The sequence below is a fragment of the Rhinolophus ferrumequinum genome, chromosome 25 (genome assembly GCF_004115265.2).
Source record: "Rhinolophus ferrumequinum isolate MPI-CBG mRhiFer1 chromosome 25, mRhiFer1_v1.p, whole genome shotgun sequence".
Classification (NCBI taxonomy): Eukaryota; Metazoa; Chordata; class Mammalia; order Chiroptera; family Rhinolophidae; genus Rhinolophus; species Rhinolophus ferrumequinum.
Window position 1 is genome coordinate 6,870,378 of NC_046308.1, and position 14,869 is coordinate 6,885,246.

The 14,869-nt window shown below is 35.7% G+C and overlaps 1 protein-coding gene across 21 annotated transcripts in view; it reads right to left on the reverse strand.

The window, feature by feature from the left end:
- ATXN2 (ataxin 2) overlaps window positions 1-14,869 on the reverse strand; it is a 111,587-nt gene that overhangs the window by 57,087 nt on the left and 39,631 nt on the right. For all 21 annotated transcript variants that reach the window (XM_033097379.1, XM_033097367.1, XM_033097376.1 and 18 more), the window contains exons 2-5: window positions 13,147-13,183; window positions 11,896-11,955; window positions 11,339-11,410; window positions 10,619-10,769 (exon numbers count right to left, since the gene is read on the reverse strand). In XM_033097379.1, the coding sequence (XP_032953270.1) occupies window positions 10,619-10,769; window positions 11,339-11,410; window positions 11,896-11,955; window positions 13,147-13,183 (320 nt within the window). The remainder of the gene's footprint in view (window positions 1-10,618; window positions 10,770-11,338; window positions 11,411-11,895; window positions 11,956-13,146; window positions 13,184-14,869) is intronic.

Here is a 14,869-nt window from a genome sequence, read left to right on the forward strand (position 1 = left end):
TTTCTTAAACACTGTGCATATCGGTCTCAGAAACTGAATCACACGGATAACTTATAGTTTTAGTCATTTCTTCTCTTTAAATGACAGCCAAATGGTAAAATTAGAAAAACTGCAAGGCTACAAAAGCCTCAAATATCTAAATTCCTGTAAGAGAAAAATTACATAAATCAGGTTTTATCGTGGATGTGAATAACTTTTGGGATCTGACATTTAGTCGTGTGGAAATAAAGAAACTGCATTACTTAGTAGCTACCTTGGAAAGACTCAAAAGGGATGTCCTCCACGTAAAAGCCCAGCAACACACTTTTTACAAGGCCTACACAATTTGAAAATGTAGTATTTAACACAGAAAGGTGTGAGGAGGTCTTCTCTTCCTGGTAGCCATATGCAACTATGAGGAAAATACCATTATTCTCTGTTTTCTGACAACAAAATAATACAATTTAGAGCAGTAGTTACTTCTGACTATGATCTCCATAAAAATTTTCAGAGTCCTATAACTCAAAGTAAATTTACCACTCAAGGAAAAATACGACAGAGCCTTAGAAGGAAAACTGAGGTGGAAGCTATCAGAATAGCTGAAATAAGCAAGAGATCAACTTCAAAAGTCAACTTCAAAAGTGCAAATACAGTGGAGGGAAAGCAGAAGAAACGAGCTCTAAGAAACACAGTAAACCACCTGAAAGAGTTCTTTTCTGAGCAGCAAGCAACTCCAAGGAAAAGGACAGCGTGTTAAATCTATAAGTTTATCATGTTAAATCTGTAAGTTTCAGTCCAAACATCACTTGCTTTGTTAAAACTAAATTTTAAAGAAACACACAAAAAACAGACTATGGTTTTCTAGTTAGAATCAAACCAAACCACTCAAATCACTTTCTTTTTTTTTCTGAGATCTGACCTAAGTACCCTTTGGACCCAAGTCTGAAAAGAATCAACTGATAAGGAAAAGCAAACCATAAAGTACTGTTTGCATTAAAAATACAGTTTGCGGCTGGCTCGGTGGCTCATGCGGTTGGAGCTCCGTGCTCCTAACTCCAAAGGCTGCTGGTTCGATTCCCACATGGGCCAGTGGGCTCTCAACCATAAGGTTGCCTGTTCGATGCCTTGAGTCCCGCAAGGGATGGTGGGCTCCACCCCCTGCAGCTAAGATTGAACACGGCACCTTGAGCTGAGCTGCCGCTGAGCTCCCAGATGGCTCAGTTGGTTGGAGCATGTCCTCTCAACCACAAGGTTGCCAGTTTGACTCCCACAAGGGAGGGTGGGCTGCGCCCCCTGCAACTAGCAACTGCAATGGCAACTGGACCTGGAGCTGAGCTGCGCCCTCCACAACTAAGACTGAAAGGACAACTTGAAACTGAATGGCATCCTCCACAACTAAGATTAAAAGCACAACAACTTGATTTGGGGAAAAAAAAAAAGTCCTGGAAGTACACACTGTTCCCCAATACAGTCCTGTTCCCCTTCCCCAATAAAAATCTTTAAAAAAAAAAAAAAATGCAGTTTGCAATTTAATTTGTGTCTCTGTCCCTCTTGTGGAAGCCAACAGAAAAGCCTAGAATATGACTAGGAAACAGGACAGACATCTCAATTAATGCACCATTTAGAAAGAGAACAAGGCAGAGGGCTTCATAAATAACCATACAAATGCTTTTGATGCTACAATATTTGATCAAAGGTTTGAATAAAGTGCTTGGAGCCCATAGCTCTATTTAGGCAGCGCCAATGTGCTCCACAATGCATTAATAATGAAGAAATCTCATATTCTTCCTATATAAAATGAATAATTAAATGTTATAGTACTATGATAAAATAAGATAAAAACAAAAATATTTCTGAGAAAAATGCATCCTACTTAAATATTGAAAAGCAGTAGTTCTTATTTTCCATACTAACAAACTATTTGTGAGATGTATAAATTGGATTATCGGTTAAAATTTTGGCAAAATATTTTTAAGATAAAATATTTTGTTTTCGTTTTACTAAGCCTGCTAATAACATAAAAGTCACTGTAATCTGTAATTTACATTTGAAAAGCAATTTTCTTAAAATCTAAATCAGTTAAATTAAAATTTGAGCTGAAACCATTCAGAAATTTTATCATTTAAAATGCTGCTGTGTTTGACCTTAAAAAGTCAACCAAAACATCTAAAATAAAATTTAAAGGCAAATTTTCAAGGGAAAAAAAAAAAGTCAATCAAGTATTGGGGAAAAAAATTTAAACCAAAAACCAGAGATTCCTTTGAAAGATCTAAACGATGACCAATATAATCAAGACTCCAAAGCATCAAACGCACACCAAATTCTACAGCAAAGCCAGAAGAACAGGTGAAAAATGAAAGGCCACTTCATTTATAAATTTATAAAACAAGGTAAAACCACAAAATGTTCGGTTTCTAATTCCCACATTATCTCCAAAAGACATTAGAAGAAATTCTAACAAACATGCCAATAGAAAGATTTTTCTGAGGTGGGGCATCAGAAGGTGAGCATTCTGTTTTCACCTTCTCCATTGGGGTCCTGGTTCCAGAGCCCCATTCTGAGGGGAGGGAGGAGCCTTTAGTCTATGCCATCTGAAAGAGTAGCCTGAGCAGTTTTGTATAAAAGGCTGTTTTCATCTCCAAAGTGAGAGAGAGAAAAAGGAAAAGGGAAACAAAGTAATTTTGTAAAATATTTAGGGCAAAAAAAAGTAAATGCAGAAATATTTAGGAATCAAAAGACAGAATATGGGAACTGAACTGCGAGTGCTTTTAGCCAACACAGTAGTCTTTTTATGAAAACTTACTCTCAAAACTATAGCAACAGTGTTCTGAAATAGGTAAAAAAAAAAAAAAAAAAAAAAAAAGTTAGTAAATGAAAATAATTCCAACTCTTACAGCTATAAGAACACCTTTCTGCTTCCTTGGCAAACATATAGAACAGTTTACAGATTCAGACTGTTGTTTTCTAATGTCAACTAGAACAACAGTTTACATGCACATGCTCACTTAAAACTCTTTGCCAGGACCGATCTGGGTAAAAAAAGCAATCAATTTCTATTTAGTTAGATGGAATAGAAACTAAAATGGAGGCAATTTATCTACATTCTTTCATTGCCCTGCTTTATTACTAGTTTTAATGTATTTGCTATTCATAAGACTCCACCGAGACTGTGCAGAGCAAGAGAGAAAATAAAACTAAAACCAGACAGGAACTGGGGAGACTATCCTGCCATTACATAATACTACTAAGTAAACTGTCTTCCTGAAAATATCCTGGACTCATCTGAATTACCTCCTAGAGTTCAAGAATGCTACTTGTTTTGACTTAAACTGTCCCACAGGCAGAGTATGCCGCTTTCTGGGTCCCTCACTACCTTAAGGTAGTAGTATCAATCTGTCTCAGTCTTATCATTCAGCAAGCTGACAGATAAACAATCATATTCTACTGCTTTAAAACTACGTTTCTTTGATTAGTAGTGAGGTGGACTAGCTTTCCATATGTTCAATAGCCATTTATAAAACTTTTATTCTGTTTTTCCCAATTTGGAGCATCTAATAAAACTTATGGTACTTCTGCACAAATATAAGTCTTTAAATTTTTTTTTTAATTGTTTTTATTTTAAGTGTGTTCTTCCAGGACCCATCAGCTCCAAGCCAAGTCGTTGTTTCAACCTAGTTGCAGGGGCCCAGCTCACAGTGGCCCATGTGGGGATCGAACCGGCAACCTTGTTGTTAAGAGCCCCGTGATCTAACCAACTGAGCTAACCAGCCTTCCCAGTCTTTAATTTTTTTATAATCAAGTATTTCAATCTTTTATTTTATGGATTTTTGCTTTGGTGGTCATGATTATAAAGTCTTTCCCCATATCAAAATGATATAACTTCATAGATTGCTCTAGAATTTCTATATAGTTTTTTAAAAACACTTTCCTCTTTAACCATTTAGGTTTTATTTTGGTGATAGGTATGAAGTAGGAATCTAATTCCCCCAAAATGTTGTCCCAACACCAATTTACTGAATAATCCACCTTTATTCCAGATTTAGGTGTTATCTGTATTACATATTAACAAAAAATCTATATGAATTTTGTCTGTTTTGGATGCTCTATTCTTTGTCACTATGATAACTATGTTTTAATTCTAATACATTTTACTGTTTGGTGGGGGGCAAGTCCTCCTTCCTGACTGTTGTAGAAAAATTTCCAAAATTCTTCTGTTAATACATATTACCTTATAAATTTTAGAATCATTTTGTTAAGTTCTACAAAAATAGAGATAAGATCTTTAGAGATTACTTTGAGGAGATAACTTTATAGTGTTACATACTCCCAGTCAAAGTATGGCATGTTTCACCGTTTAGTCAAATCTTTTCTATCCTTCAGTAGTGTTTTTATAGTCTTCAGCTTATCCATATATACTACATTTATTTCTACACACTTTAAATTCTGTTCCCATTATGAATGTTTTTATTTTATACTATCCAGCTGATTAATTAATGCTGTTAAACAGAAATCAATGGTTTCCATACATACACATATCCTGAATCAGACCACCTTACTCTTATTAGTAGTAAACAATATTTTTATTTCTCTAAATAAAATTCAATTTTATACTGTAGGTTTTTGTTTGCTTGTTTCTTTTTTCTTTTTAATAAATGGAGTTATTGCTTTGACTTTAGCATACACATGAAGCATACAGCAGAGAATCTCTGTATGTGCTAAAAATGTATAAAAACCCATTTATATAAATGGAAGGAGAGCTTATGTTAATAAACCTGTAATACTTCCCTGTTGTGTACCTCACATTCCTCCGTTCGGCTTCTCATCACCTGTTCCTCTTTACCTGTTATTTTTTTTAATCTCAGTAATACCTGTGCCACCTCCATACTGGCTTCAGCAAGTGCTAATCTCCACTTACCACTAGGCCCCAGCGTGGACACATATCCTTCTTTTACTAGCCCACAGCAAAGCTGAGGCAGTCAACTTTCTATTGGTCATTTTAACAAAAGAGTATAAAAACATGGAGTTACTCAGAGTTGGCTCTCTAGAAAAGCTACTTCCCCAAACCACAGGCCTAAGCCAACCTCCTTATAGGACTTTCCTGCTCAGCCACCTGGACGGCCTGCAGCCACAAGACCACCTGTCTACCCATCAACCCCGTCTGCCTACCTACCACAGGATCCCTCCCCCTTCCTGCCCAAAGGGCAGGCTGTTGATCCTGACCACTTGTCCAGCTTTCAAGCTGCCCCTGCCCGCCCAACTTCAGCACTTCCTGCCCATCTATAGAGCCTACTGCACTACTTCCACGACTGTGCCTGCTCAGCTACAAAGCTGTGGCCTGCCCGCCCTCCTAGAGCACCAACCATAAATGAATCTGGAACACATTTGGACTCCTCAGAATCCAAGGCTTCCCACGCCATATCCTGCTCTGGGATCTGCCTCTTCCTTAGACGACTAACCCAGCACTTTTAACGTCATTCTCTTCAGAACAGATGCCTCTCTGTTACTCACAGGACCTTGTCCTATGAGACCTACAGGACATGGGAACATGGGAACACAATAATGCAACACAAGAATAAAATAATCTGTATGACATTATTTCTCAATGCTCTTTAATCACACGTTCACATCCCAACTTCCTTCAACAACTACAACCTACAGAATTCTTCATGTCTCTGGACTCCATTTGGAATTCAATGCCACCAGTTTCACCATTACATTTTTCTTGAATTCTTCCACATGCTTTGGTGTCCCCAACACTGAAAATGCCCAGAGCAGAGCTTAACGTGGAGTACATGAACTCCCTAGGGAACTGTGAACACCATGGAATTAAACGTAGAAGTCTGTGTATGTGTTTTCTACGGTGAGGGTATACAGTTTCACTAAAGTCTCAAAAGGGATCCAAAATAGATTAAGTCTTGAATTTCTCTGTACTGTCCATAGCAACAAGCTCAGCAATGAACACATTCCAGAGCTCAATAAGTATTTGCTGGTGGGCTGTATACATAAGACCACTTACAGCTTTTCCATTCTTTACATGAAAGTGCTTCTTCAAAAGTATCGAAAGCTCTAATTTCATTCACTCAAAAGACATTTATACTACACCAGTACTATGTGCCAAAACACTGTGCTAGCTTTGAGGATAAAAAAAATTACAATATCCCCACAGAAGGAGCTCAAAGTATAAAGGGGGTTAAGAAACATCTAAATATAATACAACACGGTATAAGGACAATGATACAGCCATGCTGGGGAGGGCTTACATGTGGTAGCTGAAATTATGAGAGTGTATAAGCAACTGACACGTAGTAAGAGCAGTGGGCAAAAAAAAAGAAACACTGGGAATACAAATACCTATGGGCCGTGTGATGAAAACAAAGCCCAAGAATGAAGCAGTAAAGGAATGATTAATAAGACACATGAGAAACAGAAAAGCAGCTTCTGAAAGATGGTGAATTCAGCAGTGTCCAATGCAGCAGTAAAGACTAAAAGATTCCAAAGGACCTCGCAATTAGAGGCTACTGGGTGCCTCAGAAGTCTCCAAGTTGTAAGTATAAAAGGCAGATTATAATGGGATGAAGAGTCCATAGAAAACAGTTACGAAGTTTGGATAAGAAAGGAAGAAAGGACAGTCCCTAGAAGAATTCAGGATTAAAAGGGAGCCTTTTTAGGAGAGGGACTGGAATAGGTTTTCAGGCTAAAGGGAAGGATTAAATGGAGAGGAAGAAGTTGAGTCCAGAAACAGAGAGGTAATATAAAAAAGCAAGAACTCAGGAATGGCAGAATGGGCAGAGTCAAGGGCTTGACTGGAGAAATCGAGATTAAACAAGAAGTGAGACATCCCCTCTACTAACTATCAAAGGAAAGAGAATACAGATGGCAAGGGGGAAGATAAATCTGTAGATGCAAGAGGGGGCAGACAGCTGATAAAGGAGATCATTTCCAATAATCATATATGATTTTTCACTTATTGTGACAAAGGAGCTGGAAAGCAAAAGTGACTCTTCAGGCTAAATCCAATTTGAATGGTCACAAAGAAGGAATTAAGTGAAATTACACAATATTAGATTACAGTCAAAGCATGACTTTAGAGACGAAGTATGTTCTATGTTATTTCACCAAAGCCAGTATAGTATATATTTTTGATCAGCCCTAATAGCCCAAATAGAGTAGGAAAAATTATCTAGGACTAGATAGAGTTGGCAAACATTTTCTGTAAAGGACCAAGACCGTAAATATTTTTTGGCTTTGCAAGCCATCCAGTCTCTATTACAACTACTCCACTCGTATCACTGTAGCATGCAAGCAGCCATAGACAACGCATAAAGGAATGGGCATAACTGTGTTACAATAAAACTTTATTTACTGATAGATGTGATTTGGCCTACAGACATTAAACTTGTTGACCCCTGTTCTCTAGACTGAGAATACTACAAAGGAAATAAAGCAGTAGAAATAAACATAAAGGAAAAGGGGATAAGGAACTAGAAGATACAAAATTAAAATATAGTTGAGTTGGGGTATTAAATCAAAGAGCAAAATATGAATAAAAGAGCAATAGGAAGAGCAGCAAGAGAAAACCAAGTGAGAAAGGGACATGGGAAAGAGACATGAAACCAACTTAAAAAGCAAACTGAAATAATATGCCAATTCCAAGGTAGACAGATGCAGAGACAAAGGCAGCTGAATGCCCTAAAATGAAAGTATCCCAGATCTGTCTGCAATGGAATTCAAATAAACGATAAAACACTAATTTTCCAATCCTAACTTTAAAAAGTTCCTTAAAAAATAAAGCCAAAGATTTAAAAAAAAAAAAGAATCGTGAACAACGTAAAATCTGCATGTTATACTGAGTGGAAATTTTGGTTTTCACTTTTGGCTTTATTTGTGGGGAAATCCTTTAAGGTAAATGCAGACTTATTCTGACACAATTCAGCTAAACAACAAATCAGACCGCCTAATTGATGTCACTATAGTACATGTTGAAGAACATGACTTGGAGTTTGAGAGTGCTGGATTTGTGTCCTCACTTTACCAAGTTACTTGTGTCTTAATTTCCTCATCTACATATCTACATGTAAATAAGAATCTATCCACTTCAGAAAGAAGTTGTGATGAATAAATGGAACCAATGCACATAAAACACTTAGCACAGAGTCTGACACACAGAATATGCATTCAAATTTTAGATAATGTTATCTACTTTAAGAATTGACAGGATTATCACGAAGAAAATTACAAGATAAAAGCTCAGAAAGGAAATAAACTTCCATCTTCACTCATTCACTTCTATTAATCCTTAAAAAAAGATAAGACACAAATCACCTCAATCCATCTGCTCATTTAAGATGGAGAAAAGGAGTATCAAACGGATACCAGCAAAAACTACTCAAGACAATCTCCAATGCAGAGAAATAAAGGGCACTGTGAAGAAAGGAAATAAAGTACAAATCCCTGAGACCCCCAGAACAGAGCCATTCCTAGGATCTGACATGAAACCAGTGGTTTCACATCCCTGACTGCACCTCAGAATCACACTCCCAGACCCTCTTCCAGGTTATTATAGTTAAGGCAGAATCTCTAGAAATGAGAACTAGACGTTTTTAGAAATTCCATGGGTGACTAAAATATGAGCCCAGTATTAAGATTCAATGGTTAAACCCTACCTTCATTTACTCAAGAAGACTAGGAAGCTGAATAAGTCTTTTAATACACAGTCCTAAATTCCTTAATTTTTATAATTAATGAACCATGCCAATTAATTACTCTAAAAAAGTTTTCTCTATACTAATAGCATCTCCATAATAATACTTTTATAAAGGGCAACTTCTGCCAGGAGAGTGTTAAGAATCTGGCTTAAGGGACCTGAACTCCTAAACATATGATATAATACTATTTTCAGAATATTATACACTGGACATAATTGTATAATTCACTAAACCACTACAGTCTTTAAATAAAATACCTGAAATTACTCCACTATTGTATGTCCTCATCAAGAAAACTATATTTTTATGTATATAACAAAATACATTCATTCCTTTACTGAGTGTACTGAAAAAACTGTCAAAGCTATTGCTCTGATCTGTATTTTCTTGGCTTTCCACAATGAACACAAATTGCCTGAGAAATAAAAGCATAATAAAATAATAAACAAATAAAAATTTAAAAGCTAATTTAAGAGAATCAAAAAATGGGATGCCATAATTATCTCAAGTAATAGTTACCATTCCAAATTTGGGAAATGCCAATTCACTTAAGAATAAAAACTAAAGCATACTGTGAATGGCTGTTAGCTAAATGGCCTGGTACCCAAAAGAGTAGGGAACATTTTGTTGTTGTGGCCAATACTTTTTCCTGAGTGCTATGTACTAAATTCAACTAAAATTTTATTTACCCCTTTGGCTTATGTCCAACGTTAATTTTCAAATTTAAAACAGTGAAGAACTTCAATAGAATAGTATAATTTTGTGCTCCTAGACATAAACAAGATCAACTCCAAAGGCAGAAACTAAAAAAAGATTTGTTGCCTAGTACAGGCCACTGAAGGACTCTTAGACAAAGAGTTGTTGATCAAAGAAGACACAGACATTTGAGAAGATACAAGTACAGAACACAGTGCTTTCATTAGCACTGCAAAGCAGTTACAGAGTACCTAGCACCGCTAGCTTCTGAGAAAGCATGTCAACTGTAGGTAAGAACACTGTTAAGAGGTCCTAGAAAAAAGCTTTAACTTTCAGGTGGCTCGTAACTTCTAAATAATAGCGTAGAAACATCAGCATAACGAAAACAGCTGTTTCATGACTGCATCATAAAAACTAAAAATTGTTGTGAACTACAATTTGCCATAAAACTGACTACAGAATTTGATTAAAGAAAAATCAATTAAAGGCTAAACAAGGTAAAAACTATTTTAGAACCAAATTCAAAAAATTGCCCAGAAGAGTCTTTGAATATGTTCTTGAACACTCAGCACAGCAGAGTGTGCTCTCCAAATGAGTAATAGCAATTCCTATGTTTTTCTCCTCAACAGACACTTAAAAACATACTAAATTTTAATATAATTACATCATCACTTTCATATTCTCCAAACATGGACCCATACTCTGAATGTCCTTTTAAATATACGTGTTCACCTTCTTTACCATTTTCATCTTCATTAGACAATCGTTTTCTATCCATAGCTCTCTGCCTTTCTCCCTTAGCCCTGTGCTTTTGATTTCTTTCCAGATTATAAAACTAAAGCATTTATAGAACTATAAGCATAATAAAACTATAAACGTTATTTATAAGCATTATAAAACGAAAAATTTACAAACTAAAGCATTGTAGAAAAGGGACAAGAAATATTCCAGCTGAGTATAATCAGTAGCATTCTTAACCACGAAACTGGAGAAAATCCTTTACAAACTATTTTAATAGAACACAAACTCTCATTATTTATTCTACTAAAAATACCAATCTTCCACTGAAGTTTTAAATACTTTCCAACAAAATTGCAGTAACATTCCCATTTGTCCTAATCAAGTTATTCTAAAAAGCCCATATTTCTTTTTTTTAAAAAAGTCCATATGATCAATGTAGAGAGTCTGCTTGAATAATCTTATAAACCATGAAGCATATTTAGGAAACCAAAACTCACCTCTTCTTGCGTAACTGGAGTCCATATCTTTAAACTGTACCACAACAAAGTCTGAACATTTGAACAAAATACTCTCCATTATTTCTTCACGTTTTGGCCCCGAACTAGATTCTGTACTTTTCTCATGTGCAGCATCAAGTACCAAATCACACTAAAATGAAAAACATGAGTAAATATTCAAACATTTATAAAATAAAATTTGACAGAAATTCTTCAGCACAGCAAGATACTAATTCTTATATGCTTTTGGCAAAAATAATCCATCTTAAGAGAAACTTATAATCATTTCTTTTTCTTAGAAATTCCTGTTATCCATTCCATCATTCAAAAATCCTCTCATCTAGCATGATCTGTCTTCAGCATATTAATAGCGTTAAAGGGGAAATAATGATGGAAATAACCCAGTCCCTCTTCTAGTTCACAGTGCTTGAAAAGGCCAAAATATTTTAATAAGCACAAAAAGCAAGAAGTCTTTTTGACTATACAAACCGACTATAAAATAATCACTTTTTTAAATTTAAGAACAAAATCATTCAAAGTGGTTTTAAAAAGTGATTTAAAGGTAAAGCACTGAGCATGAAAATGTGACAAATATACCCAACTCACAACTATAAATTGCTAAATCAGAAACTACTAGACACTGTCTGGAAGCCATACAAACATACAACAGTTGATGATTCATGTGGTTTCACATTTAACAAAGAAAACAGTGAAAATTACCTTAGGACTGTATGTTTTAAAAACTCCTTCATATATACCTCCGTTTTTCACTTGTACTTCACATTTGGATCCCTAAAAATACACAATTAGTTTATCAAAAAAAAAAAGCATGTTACTCAGTCATAGGGGTAATTTATTTTCAATTTACTTTTTATAGCTCATCAGGCTTCATTCAACATATTAGGTATTTACTGACTATAAATTTTAAAACATCAACAAAACACTGAATTCTCAAAATGCTCGAGGAGGACCTGCTCACAGTTTGCAGTATGAACTTAAGTACTGAAGTTAAGTATTTCTTACTCCAGCTTTATTAGGTGACAAGATAATGCACTAAAGACAACTACTAATATTTTGTACAAAGCAGGTTGACAAGAATGGTTTTCTAGTGAGTTACAATAACCTGGGTAGAGTTCTAAACTCTTTTTTCTAAATTATCCTAATTAAACATAACCTAAGAAATGTTATACAGAGAATCATTCATCCATATTTTAATTGTATGAAATTACTTTATTCTACTCCCAAGGCAGTTTCTCCCCAGTAATCTGATCACTTACAACAACTGACGTAAGTATATGAACCATCCTCATATTTGCATAGATTCCATCAAAAGAAATCTGGAATATTAAGAAAACATATTATTAGCAATCAGTATTTATCCTTGTATACACATTAAAGTTGACATTTATTTTGCTACAAAACATTTAGTTAGGTTTATAATACCGTACGTTTTGCTTCCTTAGAGAATAGAAGCTTAAGTTTTCAAAAATGAAATCAGTCATATCAACTAACAATGCTTTGACTATCCACGATACAAAAAAGCAAAAGTGAACTTGCATGTATGAGGAAGCCAAAACCATAGGAACAGAAGACAAATCAATGGTTGGGGGAACAGGGTTCCCTACAAAGTGGCTTAGGGATTTCTGGAAGTGATGGAGCTATTCTATTACCTTGACTTGAGTTGGTGGTTACACGATTGTATACATCAAAACTCTCAGACCTGTACACGAACTAAAGATGATTAAGATATCGTAGTAAATAAATGGGGTGGAATCGGGGCACCTTTGTAGAAGACCCTTGCTATCTTCTCTCAGCACACATTCATCAGTGACCGTGCTCTAGGGCCTAATCAGCCACACAGCTCCTTATTACATACTACACAGTGTGTGTCCTCCTGATTCTAAAGAAGAAAATCTGTCCAATAAAGACAAAGTCTCCAAAATTAGTGACAGCTTCTTATTTATTTCTTCTACCACATGGAACTTACAACTTCTCCCTTTTGTGCCCAGTTTAATTTCACTGATAAAGTTCCGAAATTTAAAACCAAAAGGCCCTAGCCAAAGGAAAAACATGAAATACATGATAGCGCGTTAATTCAAAATCAAAAACCTAAATAGGTGAGCAAACTCCAGTTCTGGTGTCCCACTTATCTTTTAGGAGTTACTCATTTAGATTTGCCTTCAGTTATTCATAAAAGAACAAATGACATTATTATGCATGAAAAATATTAATTTTACTTTTTATGCAGAGTCATCATCAAAAACAATACATACAGTTAACAATTTTGATCTAGAAAGGATATCTCACACAAAATTCAAGATAAGGAATTTTTTCCCCTTGGCTTTTAGCCTATGGTTTAGAAATCACATTTTAGGGGCACCCCCATTTGAGACCCCCTCCCACTTGGGAGCTCTGACCCTTTGCTTTTAATAAACTATCCTCTTTACCAAAAAATAAATAAATAAATTTTTAAAAAATCACATTTTAGTTACCAATTTTTCCAAACAAATAACATTCAAGTTACTCACCGAAGACTGAGGCAGTCCTTTGCTATTGTTTCGACCTCTGAAAAGATTAAATATTATTTTTATTAAATTCAACAGGCTAAACAAGCTAAAAAATATTTTCAAATTTAAAATATCTTATATTTCCATTCAAATACAGCACAGGTAATCTGTGGGGTTGGGCCTCTAATAGTACGTATAAAAGCTACTGAAGCACAGCTCTGTGCTTTGCTGGTTCAGAGGCCCAGAACAGTATGGGTCATGGAAAGGAGGAAGAACGAACAAATGTGAACATGATCAAAATCAAATAAATGAAGTAAAAATAAAATAGCCTACTGGAAGAAATAACCAACACTAACTACAATAATCTTTACTCAAAAAGTAACCAATCACTCTGTTATAAAAAGCTACTCAGGTGCAAAATATAAATTTTACTGCTGACTTGACTGACATTAGATCACCTCCTGTATTTTCCCCTAACCTCCAGGAATAGGTACTATATTTACAACTGCAAAAAAAAATTGAAAATAAGTTAAATCATTCAAAGCACTTTCACTTCTAAATAATAAGTGCTTCTGTCAGAATCTATATAACAGAGCCTTTCCATGCCGACCCCTCCCTCTGAAACACTGCAGTAAACCAAAGTTGGCTGTCAATTAATTTCCAGTAATGTAGACCCCATTTCAAGTTAATTTAATTATAGAACATAATACAACCTAAGGCTTGTTCCATTGGAAAAGATTAGGCCCCTATGAAATGATAAAAACATTAATAAAGTGAAATGTTAAATTCCTCATAAACATTAGTTAGTCTGTAATAACAGGACTGGAATTTCATTTTAAATATCACAACTCTCAAATTCGACTACAAACTTAAAACATTCAAAGAGGGCCGGCCTAGGAATTGAGAACGCTGCTCCTAACGCCGAAGGCCGCCTGTTCGATTCCCGCATGGACCAGTGAGCTGTGCCCTCCACAACTAGATTGAAGAGAACCAGCTGCCTCTGAGCTTCCTGAGTGGCTGCCGGATGGCTCAGCTGGTTAGAGCGCGAGCTCTCAACAACAAGGTTGCTGATTCAATTCCTGCATGGGAGGGTGGGCTGCGCCCCCTGCAACTAAAAATTGAAAACAGCAACTGGACTTGGAGCTGAGCTGCACCCTCCACAACTAGATTGAAGGACAACTACTTGGAGCTGATGGGCCCTGGAGAAACACATTGTTCCCTAATATTCCCCAATAAAAGTAATAATAATAATAATGTCTTGGACCACATCACTTCTGAGATTCCTTCCATTTCTAACATTCTGATTTTGTAACTGCTCACACACAGCAGAGAGAGAAAAATTCCTAAAGTCTAAGGAATATGACCAATAACTTGTCATTTACAGAACTTACTACAAACCAGATACTATGGTAAGCATGTCAAATCTTTCAACCCTACATTATAGGGATGAGGAAACGGAACCTTAGCAGTTAAATATCTTGACCAAAATCAACCAGTTCATGAACAGTAGAGCTGGTATTCGAATCAGGTGATCCAAAGTCCAGACTTTTCATTTCTAGATTATGCTGCCTCTCTGAAATTACATCACAAGGAATAAAAGTAACCTCACAATTAAGCCTACCTGCATTTCTACATTTTTCAAACATCATTTGAATTTATTGGGTTTTTCTATTTATTTGCAGTTTCTAGCCAAAGACTAAAAAAATGGCTAATCCTTTCTTAGAAGGATTATCTTATCTAGTGG